General features: G+C 38.8%; 2 protein-coding genes across 8 annotated transcripts in view; one reads left to right on the top strand and one right to left on the bottom strand.

Moving 5' to 3' along the window:
- Window positions 1-5,799: 5,799 nt before the first annotated feature.
- Window positions 5,800-16,065, top strand: LOC139131297 (fibroblast growth factor 20-like). The gene is made up of 3 exons (XM_070697296.1): window positions 5,800-6,240; window positions 13,032-13,135; window positions 14,619-16,065. Exons 1-3 carry the CDS (start codon window positions 5,937-5,939, stop codon window positions 14,883-14,885), a joined length of 675 nt encoding a protein of 224 aa, XP_070553397.1. The 5' UTR covers window positions 5,800-5,936; the 3' UTR covers window positions 14,886-16,065.
- LOC139131294 (calcium uptake protein 3, mitochondrial-like) overlaps window positions 16,043-18,725 on the bottom strand; it is a 98,438-nt gene continuing 95,755 nt past the window's right edge. For all 7 annotated transcript variants that reach the window (XM_070697287.1, XM_070697288.1, XM_070697289.1 and 4 more), the window contains one exon: window positions 16,043-17,909. In XM_070697287.1, coding sequence (XP_070553388.1) covers window positions 17,838-17,909 — 72 coding nt within the window. In that variant the 3' untranslated portion in view covers window positions 16,043-17,837. The remainder of the gene's footprint in view (window positions 17,910-18,725) is intronic.

Genomic DNA, 18,725 nt, shown 5'->3' with positions numbered 1-18,725 from the left:
TGTGGGTAATTGGAACAAAGATTATTTCATACTTAGCTCATCCATGGTCGTCTCTTACCTCCATGGCTCATTACGTAAGTTCTGACAAACTGGGAGAACAGTGTCACGCTACTTTTTTACGAAGGTAGAAGTAGTCACATAGTAGATCTGGTGAAGATGTACTGTATCAGCAAAATACGTGTCCTACCAACGCATATATGTGCGACACACATACAGTCATCAATAAGACTTCACGCTGTGATATCGGTAGGAGTCTTGAAGTTTGCAGTGATTAAAGCCATACCACACACGGAATCGTTGCCCCCGAACAACAATTCTATCAGAAACTTCGTACGGTTATTTCAACATTAACCCATGGAATGAATATTGCCCTGGGGGTTTCTATATTTGATCCTTGATTCTCACCCTAACCTAGACCCTCTAAATTCAAGATAAAATTCACGGTGCAAGATCATAACCAACTCCGCTTTGTTCCACAAATACCAAGAATTTGCTACCCTTTCTTCGTTGGTGTCCAAAATCATCGGTACATCATTCAGTGTAAATGCGTGCAACATAAAGGTGACACCGATATATTGTTGCAATCTTGGGAAGTGTCTAAGTACTTTATATGTATACGCTATCGGGGAATCTTCAGAAAGGAAAAGTCGACTCGTCAAAACTTTTAGGAATAGTGAACTTCACCCTTTCATCCGTCTATTATCAAGCTAAGACGCGCAATAAAATACGGGTAAAAAGAACATTTAGCGTCCAGAGGCCACAGGAGCGATCATGACGTTCGCGTGTGGGACCATTTCATGGACCCCTTTTATGTTATATTCTTTGAGTCAAACTTCCCCAAGAACTCCAATTTGAGAGAGGCGGTCGGAACTGCGCCTGTGCGGCTTTCGTGTTTTCAAACAATGTATTTCATCGACGATATCTAGGTGCATTGAGTCAATATAGCTGCAACCGCAGACCCTCGATTCTCGAGGGTCTATGCTGCAACTATATATAGGTAGTAGAGGGGGGAAGACCTTTCTTCTGTACTGTCTATGCTGCAGCATTTGATTTTTACGATGTACATTATAACAAACGTGTTTTAAAATTTCATCAACCGCCAACGTAACTTGGATACAGTGTTGGTCGTATAGGTCCCATACGACCTTTGAACGCAGTTCCGACGACGACGTATATTAGAATGGGAATTGTGAATTCGACATTATAGTTAGAGCACGGTGCTTTGAGATGGCAAAGACTGGAGCTGAAAGATTTAACTGCATTTTAAGCGAAGAATTGTGCATCAAACTACTACAGTATGCTCACTGAAACATTCTAATCAAAGGACAGATATTCGGACTCTCACACTTTTACAATACGTTTTTGCTCTACAACTTGCGAGGCTCATTTTCAAGCTCAAGGAGTAAATAAAGTTTTCGCCTGCTATTTTTGTGAAAATCGAAAATTTTGATTTTTCCCATGGAGTTAACACAGGGATGGCGCCCATTTTGACTTTCAAATATTGGTAAAATTACGGCAATTTGTTTCCATAATATAAAAATTTGTGATCGAGTCGACCTCTGACTTTTATCCTTGATTTCGGAAGAGAATTATTTAAAGATTCCCTAAGGAAAGTTTGAGTAAAGGTCGAAGTCTCTCATTTTCGAGGCGTATGCTACCTTGAACCACCCTCCTAAATGGACTGATCACTTTCTGTAAGTTGGGTGGTGAAAGCTTCACACTTGCAATGCATAAATGGGACAAGTTCTCCCGGATTACTACACCTGGAAGGTGTGTCTTTGTGTTTGTTCATAAGGGGCAAAAGTGAAATAGCAAACAAGATTCGATTGAAAACGTAATATTATGCTACCGCTTCGTGTCTCAACGGATTGTACGGAATGAAAGCTGTCACTCAACAATGCAGCCGCATTCATTTGAAAACAGGTAAAGAGGTCAGGGTGCTGAAGACAAGAGCAAACGGGCAGTATCTGCCGTATTCAAAAGTGGAACACGATGTCAAGCGACTTATCTGTCTTAAAATCTACTGCGACAGTCTAAACTTAATTATGTTTCACGACAAAACAGATTTAAAATGTCACCAAGTTAAGGTAGCTTGTTTTACCTGTGTTGATAAAAATTACTTGGTGTGATTCAAAGTTCTGCCCCTATGGTCCAAATTTGACAAACTTGGCCATGGCGACGTATTTGACTTTACATGGTGACGTATTTGACTTTACATGGCGACGTTCAATGTGCATAGGAGATCCTATCCTATATAGAAAATTCTATTTCGAAGTTTAAAACTGTTGTATATAGACTTACAAGTTACTTGCAAGTTAGATCTCCCATTTAGGTCGATACTATGCCCAATGAACATTATCACGTATGACACTTAATATCTTGCTTTTATTTTTCACAGCTTTCAAGCCGACAGCCTGCAGTTATGATATTCAGAATTTGTCAGAAGAAATCGTGTCAGAATATGTTGTTGGGGGCGAAAAGGCATGAAAATAACGGTGTATCGTACCCGACTGAAAAGTAAGCATTTCGTTGCCGTGTCATTAACATATGATCTTCATTACACAAAATATCGCAGTGTTGCTCCGTACGAGAGTACACCACTTATTTCCCCAGATGAAACTCGATCATCTTGGTTAGAAGGACGCGAGCTTAATCCAGCTTAAAGCCTGCTAATACAGAATGAATCAAATATTTGTGACGATAATACCACGGTAGCTATGTAATCAAGCGCTACCGCAAAGGTTCATATTTAGTCTGCATGCCGTAAATGAAGTTTCTTCATTGCATGGAATTAGAATCTAGTACCCGGAGAGCAGAGATGGAAAAAAGCTCGTGGTACATTCACAACACGTTTATTGTCAAGACGACTATGTAATTTCATCGCTATCCTAACACTGATATAAATATGGCATGCATATAATTTTTAATATTGAGGTTTGGACACCTTCAACTTGACGTGGCCGGAGATCTGATAATCCATGTATTTTGGGTAACATGTGCCAACCTTGTGTGACATGCATGTGTGATGATAACGGCTCTTTCTACGGAGGAATGACTGGGAGTTGGGAGTTCAGCTCGCTGCCATCTGTTGATCGACAAAATGTTGGAATTTCGAGAGACCATTGCAATTCGGCTAGTTCAAATTTGATCGTCTTTTTGGCGGCATACAAGCAAAACGAAAAGCAGAACCGAAAAATTAAAGTGCCATGCCAGAGGAAAAAGTTAAGTGATGAACGAACGATAAAAAAACCACGCATGCGTCACGTATAAATGGCCCTTCAATTTTATGGTTTTCCGCAAACAGCAATCAAGAGGAATGGTACGACAGACGGACATACTTGTCCGAGCACACGTACTTTGAACAAGAGTAACGCAAGTTGCTCGCACTGAAGTCACGACTTAAAGTAATGACGTTTTATCTTAAAATGATGGCTTTTAAGGAGTGTTTAAAGAGTGATGAGTGAGAAGTGATCGTTTAGGGGACACGAAGTGCGGTAACGTTGCGGTATTTAATTTGGTTTTCATCTAGCAGACCATTGAGCCGATGATTCGTAACATCTCCCGTGCAAATTACTGCCATTCTATCGTAAAGAGTTCTCCCAAATCTCGTAGAAAGCGATCGAGAATAATGCTGTGCTTTGTTTTCATTCGTTCATTTCCTCTTTGTTGTAACCCTTCAGTTTATTCATATGAATAAAACCAGCAGTTCAGATTTACTGATGGGAGACCATTGAATGCTACCACGAGTAAAGTTGCACGCTTTGACCAGTACCACCTTTGACCAGTTACTATACCTAAATTTGTTGTTGACCCTGGGGCCTGTGTCTATTTCCTGTATGGCAAGGTTGTGTGTCAGTTAAGGGAAATGAAGGAAGTAAAAAAGGATGATGTTTACCTGTTTGACGATTTAAAGACTAGTTTTGAAGGTATAAATTCTACCTACACATGTTTAAGTTGAAGTTCAATAAAGTTCACATGTGATGTGTTCGTTCAAAACCGTGTCTCCTTCGGTGGCCTTGTATTAGGTTCTTTGTAAACGATGCTTTTTTAGAGAGTTTTGATCTCCGCGTTGAACCAGACAGGTGTTCGACTTTACACAAACAACGCAAATAAGATATGTGTAGGCAGTGCGCACAGATCGAAAACATAGCTTATCAGTGGTGGGAAGTCTGATGTTGACAGAGAGAGAGAGAGAGAGAGAGAGAGAGAGAGAGAGAGAGAGAGAGAGAGAGAGAGAGTGAGGGAGAGAGAGAGAGAGAGGAGAGAGAGAGGGGGGTATGTGTGGGAGAAAGGGAGGGAGGGAACAGTCAGGTAGAGATATAAGCCGACAGAGGAAGAGGTAGACAGAGATACAGTCTATCTCGACGAGAGACTGGGGAGACAGATAGACAAACAGAGAGATAGATAGACAGAAAGCGAGACAGACAGAAAGACAGACGGAGATAGAGACTGACTATATGTCGACGTACACTGTATAGGCTGCACTCTTGCCTCAATTCTTGATGCACATGATTACTAAGCTTTTGCTATTGGTGTGGTTTTAGACTGTGTAAAGCTAGTTTTGCCATTGGAGCGAACGTCTTAAAATGGAAGAAAATCCTCGAGTGTTTGATTAGTTCACATGAAATTACCAAAACAGAGCGGCAGAATTATGAGATCAAGAGTGTTATACCGAAGTAGAGCTCCGAGGGTTATACCGAAGTAGCAGAAAAATTAAAAAAAAACCCAACCAAACAAACAAAATATAGTTAACAACATGGAACTTTAAACTGTAGAAGAAGTTATGACCGGACCTTCACCCTTCGCCATTTCCTGAAGATCATACTCTGACCAAATACATACAGTACTGTATTTGTTGAGATTTTATTGAACACGATATTGCAATCCCGCCCTGTCAGTGTACAGAGTTTGTTAAATTTCCCGTGCATGAGATCATAAACATCAGACCACAGGTGGGTCCAACACTAAACTGTCACTTGAGGCCAAGTCTTACTATAATTGTAAACGTATGACGTGTATTGGATGGATTGACAAAATATATACTGTACCTCTGGCAGATTTTTAATAGTATTTTTTTGGCTTGAAGGTTTATTTGCACTGCTTAAACGTTTGATACAGTTCGTAAGCGTCCCCATTTATATCAATAAGCTACAAAAGCAAACATTTTTGAGTTCAGACTTGAGTTTCTTCGACAGCAGTAGGGAGTAAATTACACTTGTAAATTGTATTGCGTTGTGGTTATAATTGCAGTTTAATAGACGAAGTAAGTTCTTTGGCTGTCAGGAAAAGAATCAAAGCTGATATGTGAGACGAAACACTCATGACAGACTTCGACTGATCCTCAAAATATAGGTCATTTGAGAGTTGGGATATAGCGATGTCTATATTGTACTTTAAAGGACAGGACGATCGCAACTTGTATAAATATGTAATGAAATCTATTTGCCCTCGGACATCGGCTACAGTACGGTTAATCTAAATTGTGCAGTGCTGTTGACCCGGACGACTCTTTGGGAATTAATATTTTTAAAGCCTTCCGATACAAGGCTTGCCGGGAAAATATATTTCCCAGGTGTATTTTTTGTTGTTGTTGTTTATCGATTTTGTTCGGCGTCGTCGACAAAGAGTGCACAAAAGCCCAACTGCTAATAACTTGGAGTTGGCGGTTTATCAACCGCGTTTCAGCGGTTTGGCAACCAAACTGCTAATCAATCAAAACAGCTTTACAGTACCCCTTAACACTACGAAAAATCTTTAATCCTCCAGTCTTCTCCAGTTTACTTTTGCCTTTAGGGATTCTCACCTACAAAATGTGCCAGCAACCGAATGGTATATAAGACACGCGGTGACGTCCGACCCGATAGTTACCACCACTTCTCGACGTCAGAACAATAAAGTTCCAAAAAGTTTTGCCTATTCCTACGACAGTGTCTAAAATGCTGGCACGAAGATTTTTCCACCTTTGCCTCGTTTTTTCTGCATTCTTCCCTTTATTGAAGGCCCAGGAGCAAATCAACGACTCGAGCTTCCAAGACTGGGAAGTTCTCAACCATGTTGTTCAGCGTGGCTCCAAACGAAAGCTGCAGCGAAAGGACCGCAGCAGAAACAGCGCCGAGGAAAGACAGTTGACAATCGACGATTTCTTAATGTTTCGGCAACTGCGTTCAGCCAGTGGGTTCTACCTGCAGATTTTGCCGAGTGGTATCGTCAAGGGCACCAGAGCCGACCACGACATTTACGGTAAGTAACTTTACTTTCCGTCCAGGGGACTCAGAGACAATTTGATTTCTCTTGCGATTAAAGGGACAAATCGGCCATTTTTCACGAATTTTGTTTGATACGAGATACTACTTATATTGTTTGGCATGTTGAAATTTAAAGATACTGAATAAATGGGTGACCATGCATATATTCGACCCCGTTTTTACACAAATTAAATGAAACCATCGCAAAAATGAATTAATGGTCATAACCATTAATTTATTTTCGCGATGGTTTCATGTATCGTGTCTAAAACCGGGGTCAAATATATGCATGGTCAGCCATTCATTAAGTATCATTCAACACGTCAAACAATGTAAGTAGTATATCGTATCAAACAAAATTCATGAAAAATGGCGAACTTTGTCTCTTTAATGTGGTTAAGTTTCATTGCCGACGTTCTAGCGACGTAAATCCTATATATTATTATACATCTACCATCGAGAACAATAGTATTTAGCGTGCACTAAAAAAGCCGTACGGAACGCCCGTTCCGTAACACGTACGGTTTCAAGGCGCCCCATTCACTATTGAACGGTTTCAAGGGACTCATTGACCGGCCGAGTGCCAGAACATGTCTCGCGCGCGCTCTGTACGTACGTGTATAGTGCACACACACACACACACTATCACTATCCAGATCTTGCAGAAGCGCGTGCGAGATAGCGCACACTTGCGCTGTAAATCGGAAGAAAAATTGTCGAAATTGCACGAAAACGGTCATTGCTCTGACAATTTGATGCCCCATTCACGAATATAAGATGTATAATAATAAGGTTATTACGAAAATACCGCAAAGGATGCACTCGGACATTGGCGCCGCGCATCGCGCGCCCTCCGCTTCGTGTCGGACGATACGCTGCGCCAATGTCCTCGTGCATTCTTTGCGGTATATTCGTAATAACCTCATAGAATCATAAAATCATGTAACGTTTGGTTACTTGGGTAATGGTGCACACTTTTGTAATTCAAATTAAACACGTGCAACCAAAGAAAGCATCAATTAAAGTCGTATGAAGTGACTTTACAACCGTCTTTGCAGAGCGAGACAGTGCCATTACAATTATACATGCACAGTGTAAGTATAGTACACCAACATTAGTCCACAGAATACTGCATGTAAAACCCTTTGAGCGCCAAAGTCTTTATTTTTACCTACATAAAATAAACCCCTGTTAATTTTTCTCAGATTTTTGCCAAAATTTTGAGAAGAAACTGTAGCTAATGAAATGTGATGTCCATTTGGTCCAAAATTATCAAACAATTACAGAAAAAAATCATAAAAATTGGTAAAATTTTGCACTAAAATTTTGGCTGGAGAAAATTACAGAGCTCAAAGCGTTAAAACACCATAAACTTTTATAACCTCGCCAAACTACAGCATCCATTTCCAGCTTGCCAGACAACACCGGCTGACTGAAAAGCTTCCTCAAACTCGACGATACGGTAATATAGCAACTGTACTACAATGTAAGCAATGACGCCGTACATTATCGTATCGCACAACGCTCAGATAAAGTTCACGAAATAAGTTCAGTTTTCTTTCAGGAGGGCGTAATCATACCCGTCGAAAACATGAATGCCATTTCGACATCTTCGCGGTATATCAGTTCATACTTTTCAACATCGTATCATATTGTACACGTCATAAAATGCCTCAACAGCATTTTTTTTGTTAGATGTATATGATTATATAATGTCAAAGGCATGCCGCCACTTACCAAAACTTGCTGGAGACATGTTATGAACAGTCATAAGAAATAAGTAGCACGAAGTAAACGGTGTGACCCCATACCGTATTAAGACTTACAGTCATCACATCGAACAGTTGTTTTTGGAAAACTGTGGAAGTTGTGGCTTACTTTCTTGTTTGCACAAGAATTGAACCATGTGGAAGGGATTGTTCACTACGAGATGTTTAATCTTTCGTATCGCGTGCCTACTTTCACACCGGCAATTTCAAATGCTTAAAGTGAGAAGACGGTTTACTAATTTCCAATTAAAATCATTTTGTTCAACCTCAGTGGTAATTTGGTAATATTTATTTGATGGTTTGACAAATGGATATAAATGCCACAAACAGAAAATAGCTTCTCCTCAAAGTGCAAGAAGCTGAAGACAAGACACAGCATGGCGCGGCATGAGTGAACACGTGTAGAGGCATGCATAGGTCTGGAATGTCGTTGACTCTAGCAACCACCTTGTCTGTTTTTGAATCCTTCGTATCCCTCTCCCCCGCGACAGAATTGAATTTGCGATCATGAACCTGGCAACGACAATTGTTCACTTTATAAGACATATGGGAGACATACGCTTCAAGCAAGCACCGAGTAAACAGTGGATCGAATCCGTCCAATGATATTGTCTGCTGACAATGACGTCATGTTCAAATATACTTGTCTTGGTGGGCTTTGGCTCACAGGACACCGGTTTACCGGTGCAAATAAGGTGATCAGGACATGCTTCTGTTCTTGCTCACCGCCAATTGGTAATCTGCAATTATATTGCCACAGCAACGGAATAAACAGAATTATTCACAGTATTGAACAAAGTTTACAAGATTACTACTTAGATTGAACAGGAATAAATATACAGTACGCTTCATATTTAGCAATTTCAGGCTGTTGGTTAGGGCCTTGTCACACCTTAGCCAGCGTATGCCGACGTATCAAAATTTCTCTAAAACTCTGGCTTGCTGAACTAACGATGCATTTTGTCAATTTTGGACTTATACATGGCGTATTCATAACGTACTCATAAGTTAAAATATGTTTTGGGTACGCTAGACAATAATCTCGACGCATTTCGACTTATGAGTAACTTACAAGTAACGCGTGTGAACGTGTGTCAACGAGCGCATACCCTATAACTTACGGCTTATGCAGGACGTATGAGCCATACGCTGGCATGCGTCGAAAAGCTTTGTGCATGCACAAAAGTTTGCGACGACCTCGCCGTAATACGATGCATACCAGTGTGCTTCAGCGTGCCCTACAAAACTTACTCATAACGTATTCGACGTACACCAATGATTCGCCAAATTTTTCATACAACGGCATACGCTGGCTAAATCGCCAAGGTTTGACCGGGCTATTAAGCTACTCTGCGATATAACTCCTACTTATGAAATTGACACAGCAAATATCCCTCTACAATACCTTGCTTGTCAACAAAGTCCAACATAGTCACGTAAGAATGACCATGTGAAGATTGACATCAAGTTTTTTCAGGTGATACGAAAACGTAGAAAATAATAAGAAGGGGCAAGTTGACAGAGGAAACAGTGTGGTTTCCTGAGATGGTTTTCGGAAGCTGTTGAAATGTAAATGATGTCTCGCTAGAGTTTTCCGAAACTTGACAAATCTTTCCTCTGTTGCCATGCGCCCCTTGACAGCATTCGTTTGGAAAGTCCTACCACAAGAGACATGAAATTCTTTAGTAAACCGTGTACCTTGTAACATCCATAGAAATCCTGAGCCAGTACTGCAAGGCCCTGTCACACCTTAACGATTTAGCCAGCGTATGCCAACGTATGAAAAATTTTGGCAAATACGCTAGAGTACGTCGAATACGTTATGGGTAAGTTTTGTATAAGTTAAAAGCACGCTGAAATACGCTGGTATACGCCGTAGTACGGCGAGGTCGTCAAAAACTTTTGTGCATGCACAAAACTTTTCGACGCATGCCAGCGTATGGCTCATACGTCCCGCACACGCGGGCCATATGTTGTAGGTAGGTTATGCGCTCGTTGACACACGTTCACACGCGTTACTTGTAAGTTACTCATAAGTCGAAATGCGTCGAGATGATTGTCTAGCGTACCCGAAGCGTGTTTTTAACCTATGAATACGCTATGAATCTGCCATGTATAAGCCCATAATCGAAAAATACATAGTTAGTTCAGCAATCTAGCGTTTTAGAGAATTTTTGGTACGTCGGCATACCCTGGCTAAATCGCCGAGATGTGACAGGGCCCTAACATAGAGAATATACCGGTGATATATAAACCGAGGTATGAGGTATGAATAAACTCATAAAAAAACTCTATCTTTCTTATCGAAAAGTTTGTAAACTAACATCCTACCCACGATGGTAATAACGATATCAAGGAAAGAAGCAAATAAAATGTTGTGTTAACATTTTACCAGTCGCGCCATCGTTTCAAACAAAATGGAATTTCCTGACCCTCTACAGTTGACAATGGGTTGAATCATCAACAACCCGCATTTATAATAACAGCGCAGGATCTATACACATGAGAATACAAATTGTTTGACCAGGTAGTCTGTTGCACACGAGGAAACAGCTTTCAAAAATAAGATATTTAATCGCCATCTTCAGGAAACGTTCTATAATAAACTAAGTTACTCTACTTCGTTTCCTCATCCAGAATTCCTCAGAGGAGGAAATACAGTTCAGCACCACCTAAAATGTGTTCAAGTAAAAAGTAATAATATATTTTACTTGTTAAAGGCTAGGACTTTGATGTACCATACGCAGAGTAACTTTTATAAAACTGTTTTCATCGAGCACTGTAATTTTCCACGATCATGACATCTATCTATCTATCTATCTATCTATCTATCTATCTATCTATCTATCTATCTATCTATCTATCTATCTATCTATCTATCTATCTATCTATCTATCTATCTATCTATCTATCTATCTATCTATCTATCTATCTATCTATCTATCTATCTATCTACATATATATATATATATATATATATATATATATATATATATATATATATATATATATGCGTGTGTGTCTGTATGTGTCTGTGTTTGTCTGTGTGTGTATACACACACATACATATCTGTACAGATGTCATGCTCGTGGGAAATTACAGCGCTCGATGAAAACAGTATAAATATATATATATATATATATATATATATATATATATATATATATATATATAATATATATATATATATATATATTATAAAGACTTTCATGTATCACCCTATATATGTATAGAACTTAGTCACAACCAGAGTTTTACAGCAGCAGATTAACGCAACACGACAGTGCGCAGTTCTCTTTACAACTAGCAGGGTTTACAATTCCACTGCAGTGACATGTGGGTTGTGTGTATTTTCGCTGGAGCGTTCGGCTAACTTGGAATTTTTTCAAAATCGGAAAGTTGAGTCCTTGTCAATTTTATAAAATTCCTCTTAATGCAATACTACACAAGAAATAGATAAGACCGTTGTTTGAGGAACGATATCAGTGGACTTAAACTTTTGTACAGGTGTTATTGATGCGGGGATTTTAGGTGACTTGTGTTGGCACACAGTCCGGCGTGCAGCCAAAGGGAACGTAGGCTTTTAAAGGTTGGATACGTCCGAGCTCTAGCGTTATGCCAGAAACTTAAGGTCTTTGACAAATTAAAGTGGAGACTAGCGTGCTAATTCTCCGCAAACAACGGGAGATCTGTAAATATCGCACCGGAAAATGATTGATTGAAGAAAATCCTCCACAGCGCCGAAAACCTCCACTTAGACAGTTCGGGGTGATTTATTGAGACAGCTATTCTCGGTTTAATCAAAAGGGACCTCTTGAGATAGATCAGATGGGATAACATGGTGTCTTCTTGTCATGGCTTTGAACTAATATCGTCGGTAAGATTTCGTTGCACTTGAATTTCGATGTGTGAACGCGAAATTGCGCGCGCATACACTGTGACGCAGTTTTAAATGAACATGATGTACTTTGTATTGTAGCGTGCTCCCTCCTGACACAGTGCGATCGTTTGAGTTTTCAGATGTTCCACCCAACTCGCGCTGTCTACTTTGCAAGATTAAGGCTTTAATCTACAAGACAACATACGGTGCTTCCCCCCCCCCCCAAAAAAAACTAAACATCACGGTATCCTTGATAAAATCTGTGCACTATTTTTTTCCAGTACCCTGGTAGAAGCACAGGGGACTCGTATTTGTTGTTTATTTGTGTATGTGTTTGTTTGTGTGTTTGTGTTTGTTTATTTTTTATATTTTTTTAGATTTTTAGAGGGAGTGAATAAGTCTTACCCTAACCCTAACTTAAGCTTAACCCTAACCCTAACCCTAACCCTAACCCTAACCCTAACTTAAGCCTATCCCTAACCCTAACCATCGGAAATACGTATCAACAAACAAACAAACAAACAAACAAACAAACAAATTAATAAACAAACAAACAAATAAATAAATAAACTGCTCTTCATTGACAAATATTAACAAAACAGCTTTTCGCTGTTATTTTATTAAAAATAACCAATAAACAAACACAAACACATACACACAAACAAACACAGATACAAATAAACAAGTACGAGCCCCCTGTGGTAGAAGTAACGGAGAGAACAGATATAGCTTTTCTGCAGTGCCTTTCTTCGCGTGAAAGATTTCGAAAAAAAATGATCGCTGGTCTCATATTTTTAGTCTACTCATGATAGACTTTGAAATCGTTCTGAAGAAGAGAACAGCAAATAGCAGTATGTATTGTCGTGCTGTATGAAAACTCATTTCGTTTCAAACGGCGAAATATATTTTCAACTCGTGCGTTTCCGCTCATTGGGTATAAGTTGCGAGTGCATCAATAGATGGAGAAGTCAGTTACAAATAACATACAACAAATTTAGAAGGAAGGATGAAGAAATGCCGTCTACATCGCGTTCGGCTCAGAGAGTCTCTTCACAATGAGTGAGAGGAACAAACTTCTCCTCGAGAGGTGGCCCTCCTCTGTTCAGTTACACTTTTACTTTCGTTTTTCTTTTCAGGTATTTTGCAAGTGGTCCATGAAAGCGATGATGTGGTGACGTTTCGGGGAGTGAAAACGGGTCTTTACCTAGCGATGAACAGACGAGGGGAGCTTTACGGCCAGGTGAGTCTCGGGGAAAGACATATTTTGTTATATGTGTACATCGTACTAGTAGGAGCGTCTGTGGTGCAGTGCTAGGATCTTTATGAGAAAAGGTACAGCGTACAGATATTTTATCAAGAGAGCTCGATGGAAGCTTTGTTTTAACATGGTGAATTTTATAATATGTATGTAGTTGTTACAATCACTACTTGAATGGAAAGATTGAAGTAGTCATGATTGCCAATTAAACAACTACGTCAGGATCACTCTCATATGTAACCAACGTACCGACTGGGAAACTTGCTATTAGTATAATAAGAAGATTGGTGTCGGCAACCTTCCCGATGATTGTTCAGCAAGGGATCTTAGTAATGTGTTAAAGTGATTGTTCAAAAGAAAGGTGCACAGAGAACAGACTGTACGACAATGAATCCATCACCTTCAGTACAGAGGGCGCTGTTAAAAGCTCATGAGACGAAAGTCAACTGCGATTACAGATTACATATCGGACCGAGCTTACAAGTGACATGACAAAATGAAGGGTGGGATTGTTGTTGAAAATTTCTAAAATCCCACTTTAATTTACATTTATTATCAAAGTCAGCAACATTTTACAAGTGGTATAGCTACTCAGTGGTGACGTCGCAGGTGTGCGTTGTTACGTTATAAAAGGGGCGATAAATTATTTGGGGAGTAAGAGTTAGGGCATGGGACTTAGAGGGAAATGATTGAAAAGAAGGATCCCGATTTTCACCTTACTCCCTCTTATTGTGCCATCCTACTCTATTGTCTCATCCTAACTCTATCCACGTCATCTTCAGCCATTCTGATGTCTGTGTAGAAGGAGGAAAGAAGATATTCATTAGTTCATTTACTATGTATCTTATACCATACCCAGCACTTTTGGCATGTGAAGCACTACCAATAACATGTACTCCACGAGAGTAAGTTGCGACAACGGGGTCCAATGTTCCATATAAAGGTTGGGATGAAAATGCTAGACAGGATGTGTATATTTATACCGTTCACTTGTAATAACTGTAAATTGATTTAGTGATTCAAAGAAAGCTCAAATTTATTTTAACTTTATTAATTAGATAGTTATTGGGCATCTGTACTTTGCAAACGGTGATTCGCATTTCTTTCATTACTTTGTTCCCTATAATCAACGTTACCTCGCTGAATTTCATTAAAAGTGTTCTCATATGATTCCATGAAATCAAACTAAATTTGGCGTAAGTCCACTCCAACTTGGTAAATCATCATCTCTGCTACGCATGCGTACCTCAATAGTGTACTGCGCAACATTTTCAATATTCGTTTTATCATGATCCTTGAGCGAGACCAGGGTTTATGGCTTTATTAGAGATTTCATTTGCACAAATTATGTTCAACGAAATTTGACGTCGGTAAAAGTGATTAATGCATGCAAGAGATTGACACTATTTCAAAATGAAGAGATTGTTGAAAGAAATAATTCCTCTACTTTGTATTCTTCCGACAGAGGAAAAAGTCAAAAGAGAGTTACTTTGAAATGGAACACATCAAGGAGTGGTTATATGCCTTCAAGTCCAAGAGGTATCCGAGAAAGACTCGCAGACGTCAACGGAGAAAGTCATGGTACATATCCTTCCAGAAGAACGGCATCACCAAAAGCGGATCGCGGGCGAAGTTGAGACAAGGCGGCACCCGGTTCCTTCTTCGGCCGGTTGAGCCACAGCGAGTCCCCGAGCTGTACCCCTTCCCCGTTGAGGTGCTCAGTGATGCGTAGACCTCAGGCTCAGGCCTGGGATTGCCAGTGCCGAACAGAGAAAACATTCAGGAAATAATCCCAAAACTCACCCATACGTAGAGAATAGAAGCGTAATAGTTGTTGACTGGTAATATTTGGAATAATTGAAGTTATCTTTGAGAAAGTGGAGCTTTGGAAACCTGGTAATGCAATTTTCTTCTTGCAATTTTCAAACGCCTATAGTCTGTCAGTGACTATGGAAGTTATGAACACACGAACTATCTATAGCGTCATAATCGAGGTGAAAAGATCATAAATATACTACAGAAATAGAGAAATGTTATTGCGACAAGCATCATAAAATGCTGTTAAGTGTGAATTTACAGAGAGGGGAGCAAAATTAATTGTTCCGTAAGCAGTTTACTGGCTAAGTTCTACACAGACACAACCACGAATGTTCGCACCGTGAAATTTAAGGTGCCCTCACACGGTGGACAGTGCAACTTAGTGTTGCGTACTCATTACTTTCTAATAGGCAGTTGTCAATGCATACTTTTCCATGGAAGGGTTGACCATTAGATCTTGTAAGGGGTGGTCATACATGAAAGAAGAATCAAGTGATCAAAAATTCCCCAAAGATTTGTGTATATACAGACATTTGGATGGGGTTACCCATGCTATGAAAAAAATCAGAAAATATAAAATTTTGCAATGTAAACAAATTTCATGTCAACATGGCGGCCACCCCTGAAAATTTACTGGTTAATTCATAAACCAAAACAAGTTGTGAAACTGTTATCTGCAGGTTAATAATAACTTTTTGACAACCACGTAAATTCTTGCGTGGACAGCAATTGTGTGAATTTTTCCTTATCGGCGTTGAGGGCGCTTCCCGTTAAGAGCGCTCCAGATCAAGAACGGGCATTTCAAAATCACAAATGTATACGATTTGGGAGCAGCACGTATCAAAATACATTCAAGACTCTTGATCGCAGAAGTCAATATTGTACACAATCCTGTGTACTTCCAGAATGTTTTGACTTTTCAACCAAATACTTCGAAACACTGTCAAAATAACGGTAACGTGAGAAATAACCTTGCCATAAATATTCAAAAACACGTCATTCCGGACTGACATCTCTTTAACGCAGTAACCAGATACTGTACAGGAACAAACAAAAGACAAACACAAAAAATGAGCTGTCAAAAGCATTTTTCAATAGTTTGAATCCTTTATTAAATGACAATATTGACTTTCCATCACAGATGCTTCGTTGATTGTGATCTGCAGAACTGTAATTTCTAAAGAATACAGAAATAAAAACAATGTACAGATATTTACATGTCTGATCTTCTGTAGCTATATAATGAAAGCTAGAATGTAGACTGGTGTGTGTGTAGGAGTACGAAAGCTTGACGTAGTTGGCAAACATATGACTCAATATTCAAAACAAGGTGTATTTACTATTTGGTAGAATCTCATTTATCAGGTATGCATTGCACAGCGGTAAGGGGTATATTGTTTTTATCAGATATATATTCACAGTATATGAATATTTCAGTGTTAACTAAGGGACAATAGCTGTAAGTTTTGATAATATTTTCATTACTTTTGTTCCATTCAACATGTACATTTCCCGGCAGTACATCTCCCAAATCAGTTCCTACAGTGGGACTATGTCATAATGTGCAATGATATACAAAGTTTTAGCCTAGACAACACAACATAATACGTTGTTTGCAGTATGTGATGTCACTGTTGACAAATGAATCTGAGTCCAGAACACTCAACATGGGCGATCACACACATACAAGCTGTGTTGACAAAACTGAATACCATGCATTTTGATACTATTTTTGGAAGTGGAACAAAAAAGTGTAACTAATAGACACAAATTTCAGTAAACAGAAAATGTATCAAAACTTTTTGGAGCTTTTGGTAATCCTGTGTAAAGAACATGTGCTGTGCATTAACCGTGTCTACACTTCCAAACAGTTGTACAATGTTTCAAATTAAACAGACAGGATGAAGTAATGCTGTCCCTATGCGTTGCACTCCACATGTGCAACTCTTTTACAGTTTGCCTTTACTTTATCTCCAACTGAATAACACAGCATATTTGAGACGGGGCGGCTAATGTACACACATAAATTATTTGGTACGGAAATTTCAAAATACTCCTCAAAATATTATTCATGGACTCAAAAGAGGTGAAGACCAGCCATCCCTTTGTAAATACATAAACACTGGGTCAACTAGTAACACAGATCCTACAAGTCTCTTCATATACCTCTGTCAGTACTCAAAGCAATAAAGCCGATGACAAAATTTCAAAATGACTGAATGATCCAAGAATCTAGCCAGAAGAAGAAGAAGACCAGGGCATAATTTATTATACAATAGCCGAAAACAACTTACAAAAAATTCAAGGTAAGTGATTTTTTTAAAGATTACACAGAATATGCAAAAAAGATATATACAGACTTCTTTTGCAGAATGGTAGTAGTGTGATAGAAATAATATTTTAACAATTTCAAAATCGTGAGGAAAACTTCACATTCATTCTTTTGAAATTTAAAGCTTTAGGTTTCCTTTAAATCAACCTTTATTTATTAATTTATTTATTGCAAAATTGTAAACGTAGACTCTTTTTCTAATATGAGTAGGGTCTAAGTTTACAAATGAAAATACACAATGAACCAAACACTGGTAGATCATAAAAAACACTGTATAGTGTACAGTCACCCTGATACCTCTCAAAACAAAGTCTATGTACGGTACAAATATCAATTAAACTTACGATAACTCAGGATGTATCATTTGGGGAGGCGGAGGGGGGGGGGGGGGGGTTAGCAGGAGCTATCAAATATTGGTCTGTAAGCAACGGATTAAAAACATAGATATCAACTGCATGAGATTTTGTGACTTCAGAATTTGCAAGCAGTATCTGGCTAAGCTGTATCGTCAGTAATTGTATGTCTACAGTTAACTTATGCTGATTTCATCTCATGTTTAACGCATGCTTTCCATCCATCCAAACCTTCATACTTGATGAGATGGTACTGTGAAGTGATAAACAGATAAATTATATGAGTCATTCAATATTACAATCATCACAATCAAATCTGTCATTTTTGATATCTGCTCTGATAAAGTTGTCACATCACTGTATATGTTCCATCCAACCCTGATTGCATGTACAAATAAGATACAAAGAAATAAACAAATGAAAAAATAGCTTGATAAATAAATAAATAAGATACAAACAAACAAATAGATGGATAAATAAACAAATGCATACATCGATACATAGGTACATATACATACATGCATGCATACATAGATAGATAGATAGATAGATAGATAGATAGATAGATAGATAGATAGATAGATAGATAGATACATAGATACATGCATACATACATACATACATACATACATACATACAACAACAACTATCATCTAGCAAGAATGAAAACTGATAACACAGAGTAGATTATCTCTGTGTGAAGTTCATTGATATTTGGAAGTTCAAAGATGTTTTAGAATCATTTTATGACACAATGACAGAAATTTTAGCAACACTGTAACTGACCATTGAATAAACTGAGCTTGAAAGCATTTTGGAAGATATGCCATATGGTAAACACCTGTTGTGCATAGAATTCTGTTGACGGTTTTGTTCATAACATGAGTTGTTTGTGCCACTACTTTTTCTGAAATACTATCAGCACTATGTAATCAACTGGTGTAAGACTGTGTGCTTGAGGGTCTGTGGCAAGCCCTCTGCCTTCTTCAAACATAAATGACTCGCTGACACAGCGAGATCAAGATGGAATGTTTGCTCTGCCTGTCTATTTGCATGTGTTGATGTAGAT

Source organism: Ptychodera flava, chromosome 4, assembly GCF_041260155.1.
Source record: "Ptychodera flava strain L36383 chromosome 4, AS_Pfla_20210202, whole genome shotgun sequence".
Classification (NCBI taxonomy): domain Eukaryota; kingdom Metazoa; phylum Hemichordata; class Enteropneusta; family Ptychoderidae; genus Ptychodera; species Ptychodera flava.
The sequence above is the reverse complement of the archived record's forward strand: the minus strand, read 5'-3'. Positions and strand labels throughout refer to the sequence as shown.